The 21,737-nt window shown below is 43.8% G+C and overlaps 1 protein-coding gene across 1 annotated transcript in view; it reads right to left on the bottom strand.

The window, feature by feature from the left end:
* Positions 1–21,297: 21,297 nt before the first annotated feature.
* GRK4 (G protein-coupled receptor kinase 4) overlaps positions 21,298–21,737 on the bottom strand; it is a 426,683-nt gene continuing 426,243 nt past the window's right edge. Inside the window, exon 16 of the mRNA XM_040335342.1 lies at positions 21,298–21,494. Within this exon, the coding sequence (XP_040191276.1) occupies positions 21,441–21,494 (54 nt within the window). The 3' untranslated portion in view covers positions 21,298–21,440. The remainder of the gene's footprint in view (positions 21,495–21,737) is intronic.

Here is a 21,737-nt window from a genome sequence, read left to right as displayed (position 1 = left end):
AGGGATGTCCAACGATCTGCAAACCTGCGTAGTCGTCCCCCCACCCCTGAGTCAGGCGGGGGCAAAACTTCATGTGGTAGTAGTCTTGTTAGCCGGCTTGTTTGGCTTGCGCACCCAGGGACGCTTTTGTCCCCCAGCTGGACCTTGACTGACAAAAATACTGCTTCTACGTGGAAAAGGGAGGTCCCGGCTTACCGCGTGGCTCCTTCTCCTTAGAGGACTAAGGGAGAAGTGTGCTCTTACATCCAATGACATCCTTAATAATGTCGTCCAGAGGGGTACCAAAAAGTCTCCCACCTTTGAAAGGCAGATCTGCCAGAGCTTTTCTAGATGCTTGGTCAGTGGACCAGCATTTCAGCCAAATCAGGTGGCGCAATACCACCACAAATACAGAGGCTCTGGAAATCAAGGGGGCCGCATCCAGAGTGGCATCACAGACATACACAAGGCCCTGTACCAATTGGTCAGCCAGCCTTACGCACTCTGGAGGAAGCTGATGCTCCTCTACTGTCTGTTGCAAAATCTTTGTCCATTCAGCGAGTGTCTGAGACACCAAAGTCGCAGCCAATATAGGTCGCATTGCTGACCCCAGCATGGTGAACATGGAACGGCTCACCGCTTCAGACCTCCTATCAGTAGGGTCCTTAAACGCAGGTGTCCCTTCTACTGGGAGAGTGGTTACTTTGTCTAACCGAGCAACCGGGGGGTCAACGACCGGAGGAGAAGCCCATTTTTTTAAAAGGCTTTCCTCAAAAAGATAACGGACCACCATGTGCTGAGGGACCACAAAGGACCTCTGCGGCTGTTCCCATTCCTTATCTATGAACTTATCAAAGAAAGACACATAAGGAAAAACAGAGCGATTCGCTTTGTGCGACCCAAATAAGACTGTATCCTCCAGCTTAAGAGAGTCCCTCACAGCATTGATAAGTGCACTCACAAGTGCCCTGTCTTGCGCTGACCTGGACGAGGGATCCTCCTCATCGGGAAGGTCCTGGTCCGTATCCTCTGACAGTCCAGAAAGGGGTCCTGTGCCCCAGCCAGGCCCGAATCTGAGCGCTTTTTACCCCCCTTACTTATCTAATTTTTTTCATAATTTTTGATCAATTTGTATTCTGCCACATATTTTTGGTAAAAAAAAATCCCAATAAGTGTATTTTGATTGGTTTTGCGCAAAAGTTATCGCGTCTACAAACTAGGGGAAAGATTTAGGTCATTTTTTTTATTTTATTTTTTTACCAGTATTGGTAATGGTAATTGATCTGCGATTTTTAGCGGGACTGTGACATTGCGGCAGACACTTTTGGGTGGACCAGTGACATTACATTACTACAGTAATCAGTGCTAAAAATATGTACTGTTACTGTAATACTGACACTGGCAGGGAAGGGGTTAACACCAGGGGCGTTTAAAGGGTTACATGTGTGGGGGTGTCAATTGAAAGTTAACTACACCCAAGATCAGTTTGCATATCGCAGTGCGATCTGTCAGTTTGGACAGGAATCGGAATGCATAGGTGTAAACACCCATGCAATCCGATTCTGCTGCAGACCAAAAAAAAAGTCCTGTGTGACTTTGGTCCCAATGCGATGTGAATTCAGCCATTATCCATACAATCTGTATGGCTGAATTTGCATCGCACAGACATCGCAGGTGATTTGCACTGCAGTGTGGTGCAAATTACATGCGATGTCGGACATTGCATATATGTGAACCGGCCCTAAATGTACATTAGTTTATGGTTTTATATTTCTAGAATGATCAATATATGTTCAAAATTGTTTTGGCACCATCATCCCTGTATATGCAAAATTATTGAAAATGTCCTAAAAAGGATAATGATGGGACAATGTGGGTGCTAGTAATATATCAAAATACCAATATTCTATTAAAATATATATTTTTATTATACATACAAAATGGACATCTAGAAATTTAATATAATGCACAATCGCAGAGAATTATACATGATTGATATTCTCCGTATTAATGTTTAGCTTTGATCGTTCTACATGTTTTCCAGGCTAAGCTCCGAGTGTCAACTCCAATATGTAAGCATTGAACCATATACGTTTTTGCATTAGAAATTGATGCCCAAAGCAGGGCTATCGTCTTCATATATATTCATATCGAATATCAATTTGTTGTTGGTTATAGGTCAATAATAGGATTTTTTTATACAGCTTACCTGTAAAATCCTTTTCTTGGTAATACATCACGGGACTCAGAGCCTTAATTTCCTAATGGGTTATGTAGCCACCACAGTTGATTGGACACTGGCGAACCCAATTAGAATTTAGTTCCTTCCCTATATAACCCCTCCCAAATTGAGAGTACGTCAGTTTTGTAGCAAAGCAATAAGTGTCCCACGTTTAACTCTGAAGAGGGGCGGGAGCTCTGTGTCCCGTGATGTATTCCCAAGAAAAGGATTTTACAGGTAAGCTGTATTAAAAAAATACCATTTTCTTGCTCATACATCATGGGACACAGAGCCTTAATTACTTAATGGGATGTCCCATAGCAATGCTTAAATTGAGGGGAGGGAGACAAAGATCAGAAATAAGACCGCCATTGGGCCAGAGGATCTATATTGCTGCCTGCAGTACACTACGCCCAAAGGCGGCATCCTGGTACCCTATCACATCTACCTGGTAGAACTTGGTAAATCTATGGACTGAAGACCAAGTAGCAGCCTTACAGATCTGAGCCATGGAGGCCTGGTGATGCACTGCCCATGAAGCACCAACTGCTCTAGTCGAGTGCGCTTTCACCTGAAAAGAAGGTATATTTTTTTCTAAACCATAGGCCTGAATAATGACTTGTCGAATCCAACATGCAATAGTAGATTTCGACGCTGCCTGGCCCTTCCTTGGGCCCTGTGGCAGAACAGACAATCAGTCTTCCTTATCTGAGCCGTAGCTTGCAGATAAACTTTTACCGCTCTTACAACATCTAGAGAGTGTAGACTCTCTTCCTCCGCAGACTGCGGATCTGGAAAAAAGACAGTACGACTATATCTTGATTCAGATGAAATCCTGAAACCACCTTAGGTAAAAAAAAGTCGGGTTGCACCACCCTGTCATCGTGAATAATCATATACGGTTCTGTATGTGAAAGAGCCGCCAATTCCGATACCCTCCTTGCTGAGGATATGGCTACGAGAAAAAACAGTTACTTTGTCAAAAGACTTAAAGAAGCATGGTGTAATGGGTCAAAAGGTAGTTTCTGTAAAACAGACAATACCAAATTCAAATCCCATGGGCACATGGGAGACTTAACCAGCGGATTCAAGCGCAGCGCTCCCTGAACAAAGGCCTGGACTAGGGAATGAGAGGCAAGCGGTCTTTGAAAGAATACCGACAAGACCGAGATTTGGCCCTTGATAGTGCTCAAGGCCAACTTCATATTTAAGCCTAACTGAAGAAAGGAAAGAATCCTATTAATGACATACTTCCTAGGATGCCATCTTCTGGGTTCACACCAGGAAACATATGCCTTCCACATTCTGTAGTAGATGAGCCTGGAGGCCGGCTTCCTAGCATTAACCAGAGTGGATAGGACTGGGCCTGAGAGCCCACATTTTCTCAGAGTGTGGGTCTCAACAGCCAAACCGTCAAATTTAGACTTTGTAAGGCAGGATGGAATATTGGACCCTGCGATATTAGGTCCGAGCATAGTGGGAGAACCCAAGGTCTTCCTTCTGCCATCCTTACGATTTCTGCATACCAGTGTCTCCTGGGCCAAGCTGGGGCGACCAAAATCACCGGCTTTTCTTCCCTCTTGACTCTCTGAAGGAATCGTGGGAGAAGCGGAACTGGAGGGAACGCATAAATCAGAGAATAATGATCCCACGAAATTGTCAGGGCATCCAACCCTTGAGCAAAAGGATCTCTTGTCCTTGACCCAAAGTTGTTCAGTTTTGTGTTGAACCTGGAAGCCAAAAGATGCACATCTGGAGTACCCCATCTCTGACATATGATTTGAAATATGTTGAGGTGTAGAGACCATTCTCCTGGACTCAGTTGCTGGTGGCTTAAAAAATCCACCTGCCAATTTTCTACCCCTGGAATGAAGACCGCAGACCGGTAAGGAATATTCTTTTCTGCCCAGGACAGGATGTGATTCACCTCTCTTTGGGCATCCAGACTTCTGGTGAAACCTTCCTCCATAGGAAACTGCTTAGAAGGAGAAAACAGTTTGTCTGGGTGAACCCAATCCTTTTTAACAAATAAAAAACTGAAAAATTGGGCGTGCAAAATTATTCGGAGGTTCACCCAAAAAAAATTTTTTTAACATTACATTCAGCCGAGTTGTCATAATGACAATCGGCTGTTTTTTTTTTTTTATCCCCGTACATACCGTATTTTCACCGCCTCTTCCGGCTATGTCTTCTGGAAGAGGCGTTCCTAATTGATTGACAGGCTTCCGAAACCGTTGCATACTGCGCGTCACGAGTTGCAGAAAGAAGCCGAACGTCGGTGCGCAGGCGCCGTATAGAGCCGCACTGACGTTCGGCTTCTTTCGGCAACTCGTGACGCGCTGTATGCGACGGTCGGAAGCCTGTCAATCAGATAGGAACGCCCAGTCCCGCAGAAGACATACCCGGAAGCGGCGGTGAAAATACGGTATGTACGGGGATACAATAGAAAAAAACAGCCGATTGTCATTATGACAACTCGGCTGAATGTAATGTTCAAAAAATTTTTTGGGGTGAACCCCCGTTTTAAGTTAATACTTTGTAGCGCCACCTTTTGCTGCGATTACAGCTGTAAGTCGCTTGGGGTATGTCTCTATCAGTTTTGCACATCGAGAGACTGAAATTTTTGCCCATTCCTCCTTGAAAAACAGCTCAAGCTTAGTGAGGTTGGATGGAGAGCGTTTGTGAACAGCAGTTTTCAGGTCTTTCCACAGATTCTCGATTTGATTCAGGTCTGGACTTTGACTTGGCCATTCTAACACCTGGATATGTTTATTTGTGAACCACTCCATTATAGATTTTGCTTTATGTTTTGGATCATTGTCTTGTTGGAAGACAAATCTCCGTCCCAGTCTCAGGTCTTTTGCAGACTCCATCAGGTTGTCTTCCAGAATGGTCCTGTATTTGGCTCCATCCATCTTCCCATCAATTTTAACCATCTTCCCTGTCCCTGCTGAAGAAAAGCAGGCCCAAACCATGATGCTGCCACCACCATGTTTGACAGTTCAGGGTGATGAGCTGTGTTGCTTTTACGCCAAACATAACGTTTTGCATTGTTGCCAAAAAGTTCGATTTTGGTTTCATCTGACCAGAGCACCTTCTTACACATGTTTGGTGTGTCTCCCAGGTGGCTTGTGGCAAACTTTAAACAACACTTTTTATGGATATCTTTAAGGCCTCGTACACACGGACGGACAATCCGATGAAAACGGTCCGCCGGACCGTTTTCATCGGACATGTCCTCTGCCGGATTTTGGTCTGATGTGTGTACACACCATCAGACCAAAATCCCCGCGGACAGCGAACGCGGTGACGTGGTCGCGACGATGACGCGGCGACGTGCGCGACCCTGGATGGTCAATGCTTCCACGCATGCGTCGAATCACTTTGACGCATGCAAGGGCTTTCGGGAGAGCGGACATGTCCGGTGAGTCGTACAGACGACCGAACATGTCCGATGGACAGGCTTCCAGCGGACATGTTTCATAGCATGCTATGAAACATTTGTCCGCTGGAAACCTGTCCGCTAGGCCGTGAATCCGGTCCGGTTGGCCGCACAGACGACCGAACAAGTCCGCGGACCAGTTTCAGCAGACATGTTCGGTCTTGTGTACGAGGCCTAAGAAATGTCTTTCTTCTTGCCACTCTTCCATAAAGGTGTCAGGGCGCAGACCTTCCACGGTCTCTTTCCCCAGTTGGTCCTGGGTGGAATCGAACCCAGGATCTCTCCATTGCAGCCTATTTAAGCCAGCCCCTTCCCCTTTGGCGGTTGCTGGTTTGTCATCAGTTCCTGTATGTGATTTATCCCTTGAACTAACCTCTTGACCTGGATTACCTGATTGCTTGACTAGATACCTGACCTCGGCTCGTTTATCGGATTGCTGCCTTCTCTTACCCCTGACCCCGGCTCTGGACTTTGGACTCGCTTCTCTCTGTGAACCCTGATCCCGGCTTGAATCTCGGACTTGCTGCTGTCTCCATTCCCTGAACCTGGCTTGCTTCTTGGACTTCCTTATTCCTGCTCCTGATTGACTTCGCATTGGCTTCCGGCTTCTAACGTATCCTGTGGTTCCGGATCCCACACTTGTGATCTTCACCTCGGCTACTACCCAGCTACCCTCCGGTGCCGGTGCCTTCTGGTGCTTCCCTCTCTCTGTTTCCACCCTCGGAGGAAGGTTTGCGCCAGTCCGCAAAGGTGAGCCGTCCGCAGCATCTCGGTCTCGGTAAGTACGTGTCCTGATAAAAGGCCAGATTTGTGCAGTATACGACTGATTGTTGCCCTATGGACAGAGTCTCCCACCTCAGCTGTAGATCTCTGCAGTTCATCCAGAGTGATCATGGGCCTCTTGGCTGCATCTCTGATCAGTCTTCTCCTTGTATGAGCTGAAAGTTTAGAGGGACGACCAGGTCTTCGTAGATTTGCAGTGGTCTGATACTCCTTCCATTTCAATATTATCCCTTGCACAGTGCTCCTTGGGATGTTTAAAGCTTGGGAAATCTTTTTGTATCCAAATCCGGCTTTAAACTTCTCCACAACAGTATCTCGGACCTGCCTGGTGTGTTCCTTGTTCTTCATAATGCTCTCTGCGCTTTAAACGGACCTCTGAGACTATCACAGTGCAGGTGCATTTATACGGAGACTTGATTACACACAGGTGGATTCTATTTATCATCATTAGTCATTTAGGTCAACATTGGATCATTCAGAGATCCTCACTGAACTTCTGGAGAGAGTTTGCTGCAATGAAAGTAAAGGGGCTGAATAATTTTGCACGCCCAATTTTTTAAGTTTTTTTATTTGTTAAAAAAGTTTGAAATATCCAATAAATTTTGTTGCACTTCATGATTGTGTCCCACTTGTTGTTGATTCTTCAAAAAAAAAAATGACAGTTTTATATCTTTATGTTTGAAGCCTGAAATGTGGCAAAAGGTCGCAAAGTTCAAGGGGGGAGAATACTTTCGCAAGGCACTGTATATAAGAATGTGCAATAATTTATACTCTTTTTACATCTGTATAATAATTTATACTCTCTTTATATCTGTATAATAGAAATCAATGTTCATGCCAGTTCCTGACAAAGCCGTTTGGCGAAACATGTAAAACAATCAAAGCTAAACATTAATACGGAGAATATCAATCATGTATAATTCTCTGCGATTGTGCATTATATAAAAAAAATTCTAGATGTCCATTTTGTATGTATAATAAAAAATATATTTTTGTAGAACATTGGTATTTTGATATATTACTAGCACCCACATAGTCCCATCACTATCCTTTCTAGGACTTTTTCAATAATTGTACATTAGTTTATGCATCATTACAAAGGTCTCACTGTCACAAAGGTGTAAATTCAAATACAATTGTCAGTTTAGTTGTGACCTACCTACCTAACTTCACGGCAGTTGGCACTGACTCAGTGGCACACCGAGTTTACCAACACTTGACTGTCTAGTTCACCAACACCGTCAGCTATGAGTAAGCACTGAGTATCAGTGCGAAACGTCAGCTGTGTCCTGATTTTTCGTTTGCTGTGGATTGTACAGGGCCAGATTAAGAACATCATGGGCCTTCACACCTCCGCGACAAGTAACGCCGCGTACGCGGCGTATTTTGCCGCAAATAGTGTAACTTTTTTTTTTTAGAAATCCTTCCTATTGCTTTGTATGGCCGAACGCCAATGCTGCCTGAAAAAAAGGGTCCGGGACTTTTTTTCATGCCGCAGGTGTACGGCGTCTATGAGATGTGAACCATCTCATAGACAGCAATGGGAATTCTCCCCTCCAGCGGCACGAGCGGCCGGCGTCGGGCGTTTTGTCGCGGAGGTGTGAATGGGGTGTAATAAATAATAAATAAATGCGTGGGAATGACATGAACGCAGCCCAGCCAAGGCAAGTGACCAAAGGCACAGAACCCAGAAGGAAGACCGGGTGAAGATGGAAGTGTCCAGGCCCCACCTGATTCATCGCAGCACTGGAGGGCTCAGTCTGAAAATGTAAGTGTACCCTAATGTGCTAATATGCTGTGCATACTTGTACATTGTGGCATAACCTACCCCAGGGCTTCTAAAAAGTAGTAATGTCAGGAAAGTTTACTACCGCTTTATTATCACAGGATCCCAGGAGCCTCTCATGAGGCCCCCTACTGACCCGGTGGATGGTGGCCCTTGGGCAGTGCCTAAGTGCACAGTTGCCAACATTTAAAAAATATTTTCAGGGCCACTTTTTTATATAAGTGCTATATTTAGAGTAGCTGAGATCCCCGATGTTCCTCTATACATCAAAGTAGTAATCACAAAATTAAATGAGTACTAATAATGGGGCAGAACAAATATGAGAACTGATATTTCCTTTAGTTGAACTAACAAAAGTGTGTCCATTCTAGAGCTGGTAACATTGAGGATATTCAGTATAATTTTAAAGAACTGTTTTTGTGGGTAAGCAACATAGGGGAGGAGTATGGACGGTACATAAGTGGGAAGTATGTGCAGGTGAGGGAGAGGAATGTGGAGAGTCTAACAGTGGGCACTATGTACAGGAGAGGAGTACAAAGGGTACGGAAAAAAGCACTATGTACAGGAGAGGAGTGTGAAGGGTATGACAATGGGCAGTATGTACAGGAAGAGTGAGGGGGTATGACAGAGGGTAGTACGTACCAGAGAGAAGTGTGGAGGGTATGATGGGGCAGTATGTACAGGAGAGGAGTGTGGAGGGTATGACAGTGGACAGTATGTACAGGAGAGGAATGTAGACGGTATGATAGTGGGCTCTATGTATAGGAGAGGAGTGTGGAGGGTATGACAGTGAACACTATGTATAGGAGAGGAGTGTGGAGGGTATGACAGTGGGCACTATGTATAGGAGAGGAGTGTGGAGGGTATGACAGTGAGCAGTATGTACAGGAGAGGAGTGTGGAGGGTGCGACAGTGGGCACTAAGTACAGGAGAGAAGTGTATGACAGCAGGCACTATGTACAGGAGAGGAGTGTGAAGGGTATGACAGTGGGCGCTATGTATAGGAGAGGAGTGTGGAGGGTATGACAGTGGGCACTATGTACAGGAGAGGAGTGTGTAGGGTATGACAGTGGGTACTATGTATAGGAGAGAAGTGTGGAGAGTATGACAGTGGGCACTATGTACAGGAGAGGAGTGTGGAGAGTATGACAGTGAGCACTATGTACAGGAGTGGAAGGATATTTAGGGACTGAGTAGTGGTTAAGCGGGTCATACATGGATTGAAATTACGCCAATTATGCAGAGACCAGCCATAGTCAATCTATGTATGGGCTAGCTGGTTTTACACAAGTCAATCTATTAATCAACTTGAGTACAACCAGCCTGTTTTTTTTTTCTTAAAACAATCAGTGCTGCCAGCTATAGTTAGCAACACTGATCATTGTACGCACTGGCAGAACACAATAACACTGCAGGAGTGATTCCCCCATCCACAGGTCAGCAGGTGAGAGGGTGTGTGGGGACAGGCTGGGGAGAGATACTAGTCAGTGGCTGGGTAGGCACTGGTAGTATCAGAGCCAGATACACACAGGTTACATACGCCACAATCGTTAGAGCGAGAACAATAATTCTAGTACTAGACCTCCTCTGTAACTCTAAACATGGAACCTAAAAAAATGTAAAGCATCGCTTAGGATACCAAAAAAAATTGTGCTAACTTTACTAATTAACTGTTTTTTCTAATGAATGAAACATTTTTTTCCAAAAAAACATGTTTGAAGAATTGCTGCGCAAATACCGTGCTAGAGCCGCACAATTAATCGTTAAAAAAATCGTGATCTCGATTCAACCCCCCTGACGATCTTCAATGCAGAGTTTGCTGATTCTTTCATATAACAAGTGGAGAGACTTTCAGCTGTCAAAAGAAAATATCTGGGCAGTCTGCCAAGTTTTTAACAGGAAACATTGTAACTAATGCTTTCTTCTTAGATCAAAGGGATACACTTCTGTGTGTAAAGAACAAATCTGGGCAGTCTGCGAAGTTTGTAAACAAAATGAAACATTGTAACTAACTAACATTGTAACTAAATTTAACCACTTAAAGTCCAACACTTGTTTCTTAAGTTAAAAAGCAATATTATTTGCTAGAAAATTACTTGGAACTGCCAAACATTATATATATTTTAGCAGAGACTCTAGGGAATACAATGGCTATTGCTGCAATATGTTATGTCACACTGCATTTTCCCACTTCAATGAATAATAAAAACCATAAAAACAAAACAGTGAAGTTAGCCCATTTTTTTTTTGTTTGTTTTAATGTGAAAGATGATGTTACGCCGCAACAATCGTGAGAGAATAGTGATCTATCTTCTAAGCAAAAAAATTGCAATTCTCATTTTAGCCAGAATCGTGCAGCTCTGTACCCTGCAACATAAAAAGTGCAAAGACCACCATAGAGTAATTTTCTAGCAAAAAACAAATGATGATTTTTACATGTAGTAGAGAAGTGTCAGAATTGGCCTGGGTGGCAAGGGGTTAATTACCATGAGTAATATACAAATAATTATAAGCACTGTGATCCTATCAGTCTGCTGCAGTGTGTCAGCTTGTATTTATATTGGCCGCTCTGAATGTAGCTTCTGACAGGCTGTGCAAGCAGCCCTGTATCTCCGGAACCATAAATGATAGGAGCCCCATATTTTAACCAGTTGTGGGGTAGCTCTTCCCATGCCTACCCCCAAATGTGGGGTTTCTCTGACCTCTGGTCATCGAGCTACAACCCCCCAAATTTGATCTTAAAAAAAAAAAAATTTTTTTTTTTTTTTTTTTTGGGCAAATGGGCCTATCTTGAGAAAGGGGCCTGGAGCTGCAGCTCCATCAGCCCCATTGTTAATCCGGCCCTGGGATTGTAGTGTATTAATTTTACCAATAAAAGGACATTTAAGGAATTTCTTCCGGAAGTGCGGCTGTCCTAACATCTCTTTTTGTTATTTGCTATATGCATTGCCAGCACCCGTGGTCTTTAGGAGGAGACTGATTAGCCAAGCATATCCATCTGGAGCAGTTTTAATTCCTTTTTCCTGACTGTCTGTCTTCCCGGGCCTTCTCCACACCCCGCTGCGTGCTGGAAAAGATGATGAGATCAGAAGATGGAGGGACAGGAGAAGGTGGGTGGAGCGAGCCAGCCTAAATCCACTAGACGCAGAGGAGGAAGAAGGTAAACCTTCCTCTGCTCTGAATGATGGAGGCTGGAGCCTCGGACGAAAAGCGAGACCGAGGCTCCAGCATTCAGAGTGGAGGAGGAGGGTTCCCCCTCTCCGCATCGCGGTCTTAGACTTAGCCAGCACCACCACACCAGGCAGGCAAACTCAGAGTCAGGCAGCCACAGCAGGCTCTCAGGCAGCTCCATGGCCGTAGGCACCCACCCCGCACTGTAGAGGCTAGCCCAGCAGCAAGCAGCAGCAGTGCTCGGCGCCGCCAGCCCACCGCTGCTGTGCTGAAGTGGAGAACACTGCCAATTGGCGCCCCCCTTGGCCTGCACCCCTGGCGGGCGCCGGTCTCGCCAACCTATTGGCACGCCCCTGGTCAATTCGGTTGGTTGCAGGCTGGTCCGTAAGTTGAGCGTGGAAATGTCTTTGATACTTTTATGTGTTTGCCTTTCCAATGCTCCTTGCTGCAGTGACCAGTTGCAGGCGGGGGCAGTGACCAATTTTTTTGTACCACCAAGGGTGGCAATGCCTCTTAGGCTCAGCTACACCCACTCATCTACCACCAAGAGTTACAATGCCTTTTACTGTATAGTGTTTTCTACATTTGCAATATAGTCCCATCTGAGATTTTTTATTGGATATTGTAATAAAATGTAACTACTTTTACTTAACAATACTTGTTGGTGTGGTACTGTTACATTTATATAACTGTGTTCTTTAGGGTTTGATTTATGTGAACAGATGGGGGTGGGGATTCCATTCAGTTTTTCCGATCCGCCCACTGGCTGATTGAAAAAAAAAAAGTCACTCTTCTATGGCCAACCTTTGGAACTTTTTAGCAGCACATATATCAGGGATATGCAATTAGCGGACCTCCAGCTGTTGCAAAACTACAAGTCCCATCATGCCTCTGACTCTGGGTGTCATGCTTGTGGCTGTCAGAGTCTTGCTATGCCTCACTAACATCTCCCCATTCTTCAGCTCTGTGACATGTTCGCGGGACACTGGCGGACATTGAATTCGCGGGTCCGGCGGGCACGGTCACTGAGCTTGCGGCAGGGTCGCATGTTTGCGTGCATTAGTGCAAACAGTGCTAAGCCAAGAGCGTGCACCTTGTATTAACACCAATCATGGCAATCACATGACACTTAGCCCCACCTCTCTGTGTGTAAAACCCCTTAAGGGGTTGGCAGGCTCTGGCGTCAAGGGGTTAAAGTAAAACTACTGCCATAAATATTTTTTATTTTGGATAAAGTAAGGGAGGGTTATAACCCCGGTCTGTTTTTTTGCCATCTGTGTCCCATTGGGGAGATTTACCATCACTTCCTGTCCCATAGCCACAACAGAAAGTCAGTGGAAATCCCTTTGAAAGTGTTGGAATCCCGGGGTGTCACCAAAACCAGTGTACGCATTTAAATATTCCTCTTTTATTCCTGTGAAAACCCAAATGTGGGTTTTTCTTTTACACTCATGGACAGTAAACAGGATAAATAGAGATGGTATAACTTCCCTGACAGGGGAACAGACAACAATAGAGACCTATCAGGTGTTCTAATTCTAAACCTTCTCAACTCCATCCAAAACGAAATAAAAAAAGTTTGCCTTCAGTTATAATTTAATGTACCGTGCTTAGTTTCCAGTCCCCTCTCTTCTGTGGTAATGATGGTAACATCTTCAAATAATATCTATACACCTTGGAGAAAAAATATGGTTTTCTAAGTTTTTCTTTATGGCTAGGTTCTTCTTTTTTTAAATCATGTTGTATAGTAGCAAACACTATCCATTTAGGCTTGGTTCTCACTGCCACGACTTGTCATGTGACTTGAAAGTCCAAAGTCGCATGACAAGTCACACCGCATTAACTATAATGGAAAAGTTCTAATCGTGTGACCCCAGTCACACCTTGACCATTTGCCAACCCCAGCCACCTCAGTTTTACTGCAGCAACATGGCTCGGCTGGGCAAAACAATGTTATGTTACGTCGCTTTGCCCTGTGGCCACTAGGGGCGCGTGCACCGCTGGAGGCATAGGCCCCCGTAGCCAATGCGAGTGCCCGGCGGGCGTAATGTCCGCTGGGCACCCGCGATCGCTCGTGACACAGCGAGAACCGGGATCTGTGTGTGTAAACACAGATCCCGGTTCTCTTAGGGGAGAAATGACTGATCGTCTGTTCATACAAAGTATGAACAGCGATCTGTCATTTCCCCTTGTAAGTCCCACCCCCCTTCAGTTAGAACATGCAGAGGGAACACAGTTAACACCTTGATCGCCCCCTAGTGTTAACCCCTTCCCTGCCAGTGACAGTAATCGGTGCATTTTTATAGCACTGGTCGCTGTAAAAATGGTCCCAAAAAAAGTGTCCGATCTGTCCACCATAATGTCGCAGTCCTGATAAAAATCACAGATCGCCGCCATTACTAGTAAAAAATAAATAATAATAAAAATGCCATAATTCTATCCCCTATTTTGTAGACGCTATAACTTTTGTGCAAACCAATCAATATACGCTTATTGCGACTTTCTTTACCAAAAATATGTAGAAGAATACATATCAACCTAAACTGAGAAAAAATAAAATAAAAATTGGGATATTTATTATGGCAAAAAGTAAAAGATTAGTAGTAACCTAGACACACTTTGTGTGTGTATGTCAGACTCTAGTTTCTAAAAACGCTACACACGGTCGGACCGAACCGATGAGAATGAACCAAAGTTCAGTTTCATCGGACCAAACCGGCCGTGTATAGGCTATCGGTCTGTTTTTTTAAAACATGCTTCAAAACCGAACCGATGGACCGCTGCCCGATCAGACCAAACCGATGGTTATAACAGAAAAGCATCGGTTCAAAACCCGCGCATGCTCATATTCAAGTCAACGCATGCTTGGAAGCATTGAACTTTGTTTTTTTCATCACGTCGTGTGTTTTACGTCGCCACGTTCTGACCCGATCGGATTTTGGACTGACGGTGTGTAAACATATTAGGCTGTACGGCCACTTCAGAGGTGAACCAATGAAAATGGTCCGACGGACCAGTCACATCAGTTTGGTCCGACCGTGTGTACAAGGCCTTACAGTGCTTGTTGGGCAGTTAGGGAATTGAGCTGGACATACGTCTATAACAACCAAAAGGATAAAACATAAATAAAACAAAAATGAAAATTTTCCTTTAATCCACACATATAGCTTAGAACCATACAAACAGCATTGACATGTCCTTGAAGTGCTGAATTCCATCAGAGAATGGTATTTGGAAGGCAACTCGCTTTTATTGTGCATACCTCTCTGTGTCTTAAAAAAAAAAGTTTGCCTCTCCAGCACTATATATGTGACGGGTACACTTAACGTGCATCTGTCATCTATACACAGCGGAAGGAGCCATTTTGTGGGCAGGGCTAATTTCAGGGTGCTGCCTATCAATTCAAATTCAACAGGGATATCAAAAGAGCACTAAATACTCATCCAAAGTCAGCAGAGGTTGTGGAGGAGACCTTATGAACCTTCACGTCAGTGCTTAAAGTGTTACTAAACCCAGGACCCTGCATTCACTATATCTGGTCCCCAAACTACACAGAACATGGAAATGTAATTATTTTTGTAAATATAAACTGCTAAATACCTTTTCTCATCAGCAGACTATAGCACAGTGGCGGCCGCTCAATTAGGGACGCCGCCCCCCTAATCCATGCGCCCGGCCCCTAATCTAGGGAGCTGGACACATTGATTTTATTGGGTTTTCTTTTTTGATTGGGGTCTGAGGCTCTAATTGGCTTACAAAAAAAGGATGGGCTCTGGGCACAGAGCACTGCACCCTGAGCCCACCCAGTGGTGTCACAATAGCGAATTAATATTCGCTATTGTCTTCCTGATTCTCCTCCTGGCCAATAAGGAAACGGGTCAGTATTTTGACTGATGGACCAACCGAAGGGGGTTGTTTTGTTTGCCCCCTTCCCAAAAAATGGAGCACCAGCCGCCACCGATATAGCAGTCTCTGTGCTGATCACGTGCACCTTTCCCCCCGCCCCCCGTAAAAAAAACTATCTAGCAATACACGCCAAACTGAGCTTTTACAGAGTGCCTCAAAGGGCTCTGTGCTATCAGCAGATGGATTGGGGGCAGTAAAAGAAGGGGAGGATCAGAGAAGACAGGCCCAAAAAGCCTTTTTACACAATGCAGAGGATTCACCCCTTAGGTTCTACAGTGAGTATAACAAGCTTGCTTTACTGCATACACAGACTGATTTTACTGCTGTGGGTTTAGTAACACTTTAAGAATGGTGGATTTTTCCTATAATCCACCAATCAGACACAAACCCTGGAAAAACACATCCTGTTGAGGTTCACCAAAGGTTTTCAGTCCCTACACCTTGATTCTAGAGCTAAAATTTTATTTCTAAATGCTAAAATTACCTTCAAAGCCATTTATAAAGCAGTGGTATGGCCTTATTAAGGCGCTGTAAGCCTTGGCAGTTGTTGGCACTTTGCACTGAGTGAATGTTGTATTAAGACCTAACACTTTGTGAGTTTCTCATTACCCAAGTATGGGTATTTTAGACATGGTGGATAGGCAGAACAGTGATGTCATGCTCTCCACCTCATCCATTCAGAGAAGGCTTTGCATTCATCAAGAAAAAACAAAGCATTCTCTGAATGGCGCACATGCCGAGCAGCGAACCTCCTGTATTCAGAATGCATCAGGCCAGCCGTTCATCTAGGGACTCAAAAATCAAGTGGAGATCACTGGAGCAACAATGTCTACTTTAGTGATTTCAAGCTTCCAGATATGGTATATACATAATTATAATGATCCAAGCTGGACTAATGCAACCATATATAAAATATCTGCACCTGGAGTTCTTCTTTAACAGCTTGCTGACCAGCCGCTGTCAATATACTACGGCAGGTTTGCACGGCTGTGGAAATCGCCGTAGCTGTATGTCGGCCGCTTTAAGAGCAATAGCAGGCGTGCCTGCGGCACTTTGCCAGGGCCGATGCACATGGCCGGTGGCTGCTATCGCTCCACAAAGAGCCAGAATGGGGATCCGTCAATGTAAACAAACAGATCCCAGTTCTGACAGGGGAGTAGAGAGAGATCGTCTGTTCCTAGTGATCAGGAACAGCAATCTCTCTCCTCCTCCAGCCAGTCCCATCCCCTCAGTGTTAGAAACACCAGCTATGACTAAGCATTAGTTGTTAATGCGAAACGCGTCAGCTGTCTATCCCACTGTATGCTGTTGTGTGCTGTGCATTTTTTCCTTTTTACAATAAAGAGCACGTCTTTTTTCAACAAGACTTTTTGGAGTGCGGCTGTCCATCCATTCTCCCACCTGCTTAATTCTATGCATTGCCAGCACCCGTGTGATTCCTGAGTGGACATTGATTACCTGCCTGTGCTCACCTGGAGCGGCGGTCTCCCTACCTATCGTTAGAAACACCTCCCTAGGGGAACATTAACCCATTGATCACCTCTAGTGTTAACCCCCTTCCCTGCCAGTGCCATTTATACAGTAGTCAGTGGCTATTGTTAGCTCGGATCTCTGTATAAATGTCACTGGTCCCAAAAAAGTGTCAAAAGTGTCCAATCTGTCTGCCGCAATGTCGCAGTCCCACTAAAAACTGCTGATCACCGCCTTTACTAGTAAAAAAATAATAATAATAAAAATGCCATAAATATTTTGTACAGGCTATAACTTATGCGCAAACCAATCAATACTCTTATTGCGATTTTTTTTAAACAAAAATATGTAGAAGAATACATATTAGCCTGAATATATAAAGAAATGTGTTTTTTAAATTGGGGATATTTATTATAGCAAAAAGTAAAAAATATATTTTTTCACAATTGTTGGTCTTTTTTTGTTTATAGCGCAAAAAATAAAAACAGCAGAGGTGATCAAAAACCACCAAATAAAAAGCTCTATTTGTTGGAAAAAAAGGACGTCAATTTAGCCTGTGTATAATTTTTGCATGACCGCGCAATTGTCAGTTAAAGTGACCCAATGGTGTATCGCAAAAAATGGCCTGGTCATTAAGGGGGTAAATCCTTTTCGGGGCGGAGGAGGTTAATGATGTCACTAGTTCCTACTGGACTGATACCACAGTGCTTCAAAGTTATGTAAAGAACAATGATTGGGATATAATTCCCACTGTGCCAGCTTATACCTGTAGCTTGAATTAGCTGCCCAGTACCATATAGGTTGGCTGCAATCAAGTAGTGGTACAAGACCACATTAATCTATGCTTCCTAAAAAAAATCACCAGTGTCAGCCAGAAATGCCTCTTCTGTGCCCCTCTGATTTAGTTTAAATTTAATTATCGATTTAATCGATAATTATTCAATTTAGTTATCATTCAACTTTATCCAATATGATTTCCTTCAGTGACCGGAAATGGCATTCTTATTGGAGAAAGGAACAACCATCTGGCTAATAAAGCTAACAGCAGGCATCTTGCAGGGTCTACTTTAAAACTGGCTGCACATTATACAATTTTCTTGTACAATTTTCCTTTAGATTTACCAAAACCATATAATATGAGGTCAAACCTAAAGACTTTCAAATTGTATGCAATCAGGCAGGCCCTTGCACTACACAGTTGAAGGTAAATCTAAAGGAAATTGATCAACAAAAAATGGTATCATGTGTAGCCAGCTTTAGATACAACTCTAATACACGACCGTTTTTCATGTCATGGGAAAAACAACGTTTTTTCTTGACGTGATCCTTGTCAAGCCTGCCTTGTATACACACGATCGTGAAAAAGAAATGCTCGAGCAAAGCGCGGTGACGTACAACACGTACAACGCCACTATGAAGGGGAAGTTCCATTCAAATGGCGCCACCCTTTGGGCTGATTATGCAAATTTCCCTTTTCATAACTTGCTTCGTTTTTTTCCCCATCGTTAAAGCCTACACACGACGGTTTTTCACTACGAGAAAAACGATGACGTGAAAAACGACGAGAGAAAATAGAGCAGGTTCTAAATTTTTAATGCCCATTTTTGTCGTCGAGAAAAATGCTCTGGAGCCTACACACGATCGTTTTTAAGGACCAATAAAAAAAATTGCATTTTTCTCGTCATGAAAAACGGTCGTGTGTACGCGGCATAACTATCACAGCACACGGTAGTCACGTGGAGGTCCGCATGAGAAACCAGTTGAGAGCAGCGGGTGGGGCCCAGGAGATTAGCACTGCCAAATGATTTTTTTTTCATGCAGACTTCAGATGGAGATTTCTACTAACTGGAGTGGTGTTCTGACAGCAGGAAAGGTAAGTATTTACTTGCCCATTTCCCAGGTATGCTTGTTTTAAATTAGTTGGGTTAAGGCCAGGGTTGCTTTAAAACAGATAAACCCTAACTGGATGACATTTAGTTTGTTTAACCACTTAAGGACCGCCTCATGTAAATATACGTCAGCAGAATGGCACGGACAGGCACATGCACGTACCTGTACGTCCTCTGCTTGACGTGGGTCGGGGGTCCGATCGGGACCCCCCACCCCCCCGGTACATGCGGCGGTCGGTAAGCCTCGGGGAGCGATCCGGGACGACGGCGTGGCTATTCGTTTATAGCCGCCCCGTCGCGATCACTCCCCGGAGCTGAAGAACGGGGAGAGCTGTATGTAAACACGGCTTCACTATGGCGGCGAATCGATCGAGTGATCCCTTTTATTAGAGAAACTCGATCGATGATGTTAGTCCTACAGCCACACCCCCCTACAGTTGTAAACACACACAAAGTGAACCCTAAATGTTACAGCGCCCCCTGTGTTTAACTCCCAAACTGCAACTGTCATTTTCACAATAAACAATGCAATTTAAATGCATTTTTTGCTGTGAAAATGACAATGGTCCCAAAAATGTGTCAAAATTGTCCGAAGTGTCCGCCATAATGTCGCAGTCACGAAAAAAAATCGATGATCGCCGCCATTAGTAGTAAAAATAAATAAAAATGCAATAAAACTATCCCCTATTTTGTAAACGCTATAAATTTTGCGCAAACCAACCGCTAAACGATTATTGCGATTTTTTTTACCAAAAATAGGTAGAAGAATACGTATCGGCCTAAACTGAGGAAAAAATAAATTTTATATATGTTTTTGGGGAATATTTATTATAGCAAAAAGTAAAAAATATTGAATTTTTTTCAAAATTGTCGCTCTATTTTTGTTTATAGCGCAAAAAATAAAAACCGCAGAGGTGAGCAAATACCACCAAAAGAAAGCTCTATTTGTGGGGAAAAAAGGACGCCAATTTTGTTTGGGAGCCACGTCGCACAACCGCGCAATTGTCTGTTAAAGCGACGCAGTCCCAAACTGTAAAAAACCCCTTGGGTCTTTAGGCAGCATATTGGTCCGGGGCTTAAGTGGTTAAGTACCATTTTCAGATTTCTTCGTCTATCTTTTCATCTCGGTGTTGCTAATCTCCTCCAGTGTCTTTCAGTCACTTCCTATGTACATGCACTCACTCCAACATCAGCAGCACAGTGCTCATTGTCTGCACACTGAAGACCAAAACCAAAACTTATAATAGAACTTCACTGGCACAAATGGGGCAGTCACGTCAATAGATAAAAATCACATTATGTTAAAAGAAAAAGCTTTAGACCTAAAACTTTATTCTGCAGCTCTATTTAAAGAACACCTGGTGGTCCTTGTTCAGGTGCTTCATCCTATGGGCTGACACCAATTGTAATACTCGTTCATAGTTATAACCACAAAAAGAGAGATTAGCCAAGAGATCAGAGGCCAACTCGTTTCTCTTTGACTGCTTCCTCAGGAGCCAGTACTCTTGGATAAAGGGGTTAGTAGCCTAAACAATGCCTTCAGAGCACTGCAGAGGACCAGCAGGTAGGCAATAGTAAACCCCAGGCAGAACAAAAATAAATCGTTCAATCGTTCCAAAGCTTGCGCTAACTTGACCAGTCACGGGGGTTAAAGAACAACTAATTAAAGGGGCACCCAGGTAAAAACGATCCCGTTCATAACAGGCATCTAGTATTTGTAGTGCGTGATCATTTAAATAACCTCTGACTCAGAGATATCGTGCTGAAAGTTCTAGGGTCCTCCAAACCCAATATCATCAAACCTCTTAAGAATCTTATTGCGCCCATGGATAGTTAAAACCGGACCCGTTCTTCCCAAGAGGTTGTTCTTTAACCCCCATGACTGGTCAAGTCAGTGCAAGTGGCAAACACTAAATATCTTGGCTTTGGATCAATTGAGCCATTTCTTTCTGTATCTCCTGGGGGTCGCCATCACCTACCGCTGGTCCTCTGCAGTCTGTAGTGCTCTGAAGTCATTGTTTAGGCTACTCACCCCTTTATCCAAGAGTACTGGGTCCTGAGGAAGCAAAGCGAAACGAGTCGGCATCTGATCTCTTGGCTAATCTCTCTTTTTGGGGTTATAACTATGAACGAGTAGTTTGTGTCAGCCCATGAGATGAAGCACCTGAACAAGGACCACCAGGTGTTCTTTATATAGAGCTGCATAATAAAACATTTATGAGATTTTAGTGATTACGTTTAAAGCTACTTTAATACACAAGTGCTGCCTATCTAAGATTTAGGGACCATGAAGGTGGGACAAGCCACAACAAAGCCCCTGGGATGTATAGCAGTCACATTGACTGTTCTAGCTGTACTATTGCCCTGAGTCACAGACTCTGAATCTGTATTTCGCCCACAAATGGCTCCCTCCACTATGTATAGATGACAGGTACTCTCAAATGCCACTAACACAGACTGTGGTTTTAAATACTTTCAGTCACTCAAATGAACACTGTGTGCGCGTGTAGGTATATTATATAGAGAGATATAGATCATTAATATACATATGTACACACACACACAGACACACTAGATGCATTGGAGTGGTACGAATAGGACCTTATTGGTTTTGTACAATACACTTGTGAAAATATACATCTTAACAGAATTCAAGTAGAAATGTACAAAATCTGTAAACGCATACAGAATTCTTTGTTTAATTTATAATACACCTTTACAGTTCATAGATACAATAAAATATTTGCAGTTTAACTCTTCTAAGGTTTGATTTTTTGGCTATTGGACAGTGGTTCATGGTCGGGTTGCCTCTTCATCGTCGTCATTGTAGGAGGATTTGAAACAGACCTGTGCGGGCCAGAAAAAAAAGGAAATTAGCTTCGTACGGGTCTAGTACATCACATACGTAGATATTTCACACTCTGTAGGATACAGATTTTCATTTACTCTAAGTTTTGCTGTCAGTGGGTATGTTCTTGCTGCATGTTGGTGTGTAGGCAGCTCAAGCAGAGCAGTGTCATCTTTTGTTCTTTATGATTGTGGCATTTATCTTAAAGTGGAGTTCCACCCATAAATATAACATTACATCAG

The sequence above is a fragment of the Rana temporaria genome, chromosome 1 (genome assembly GCF_905171775.1).
Source record: "Rana temporaria chromosome 1, aRanTem1.1, whole genome shotgun sequence".
Taxonomy (NCBI): Eukaryota; Metazoa; Chordata; class Amphibia; order Anura; family Ranidae; genus Rana; species Rana temporaria.
The sequence above is the reverse complement of the archived record's forward strand: the minus strand, read 5'-3'. Positions and strand labels throughout refer to the sequence as shown.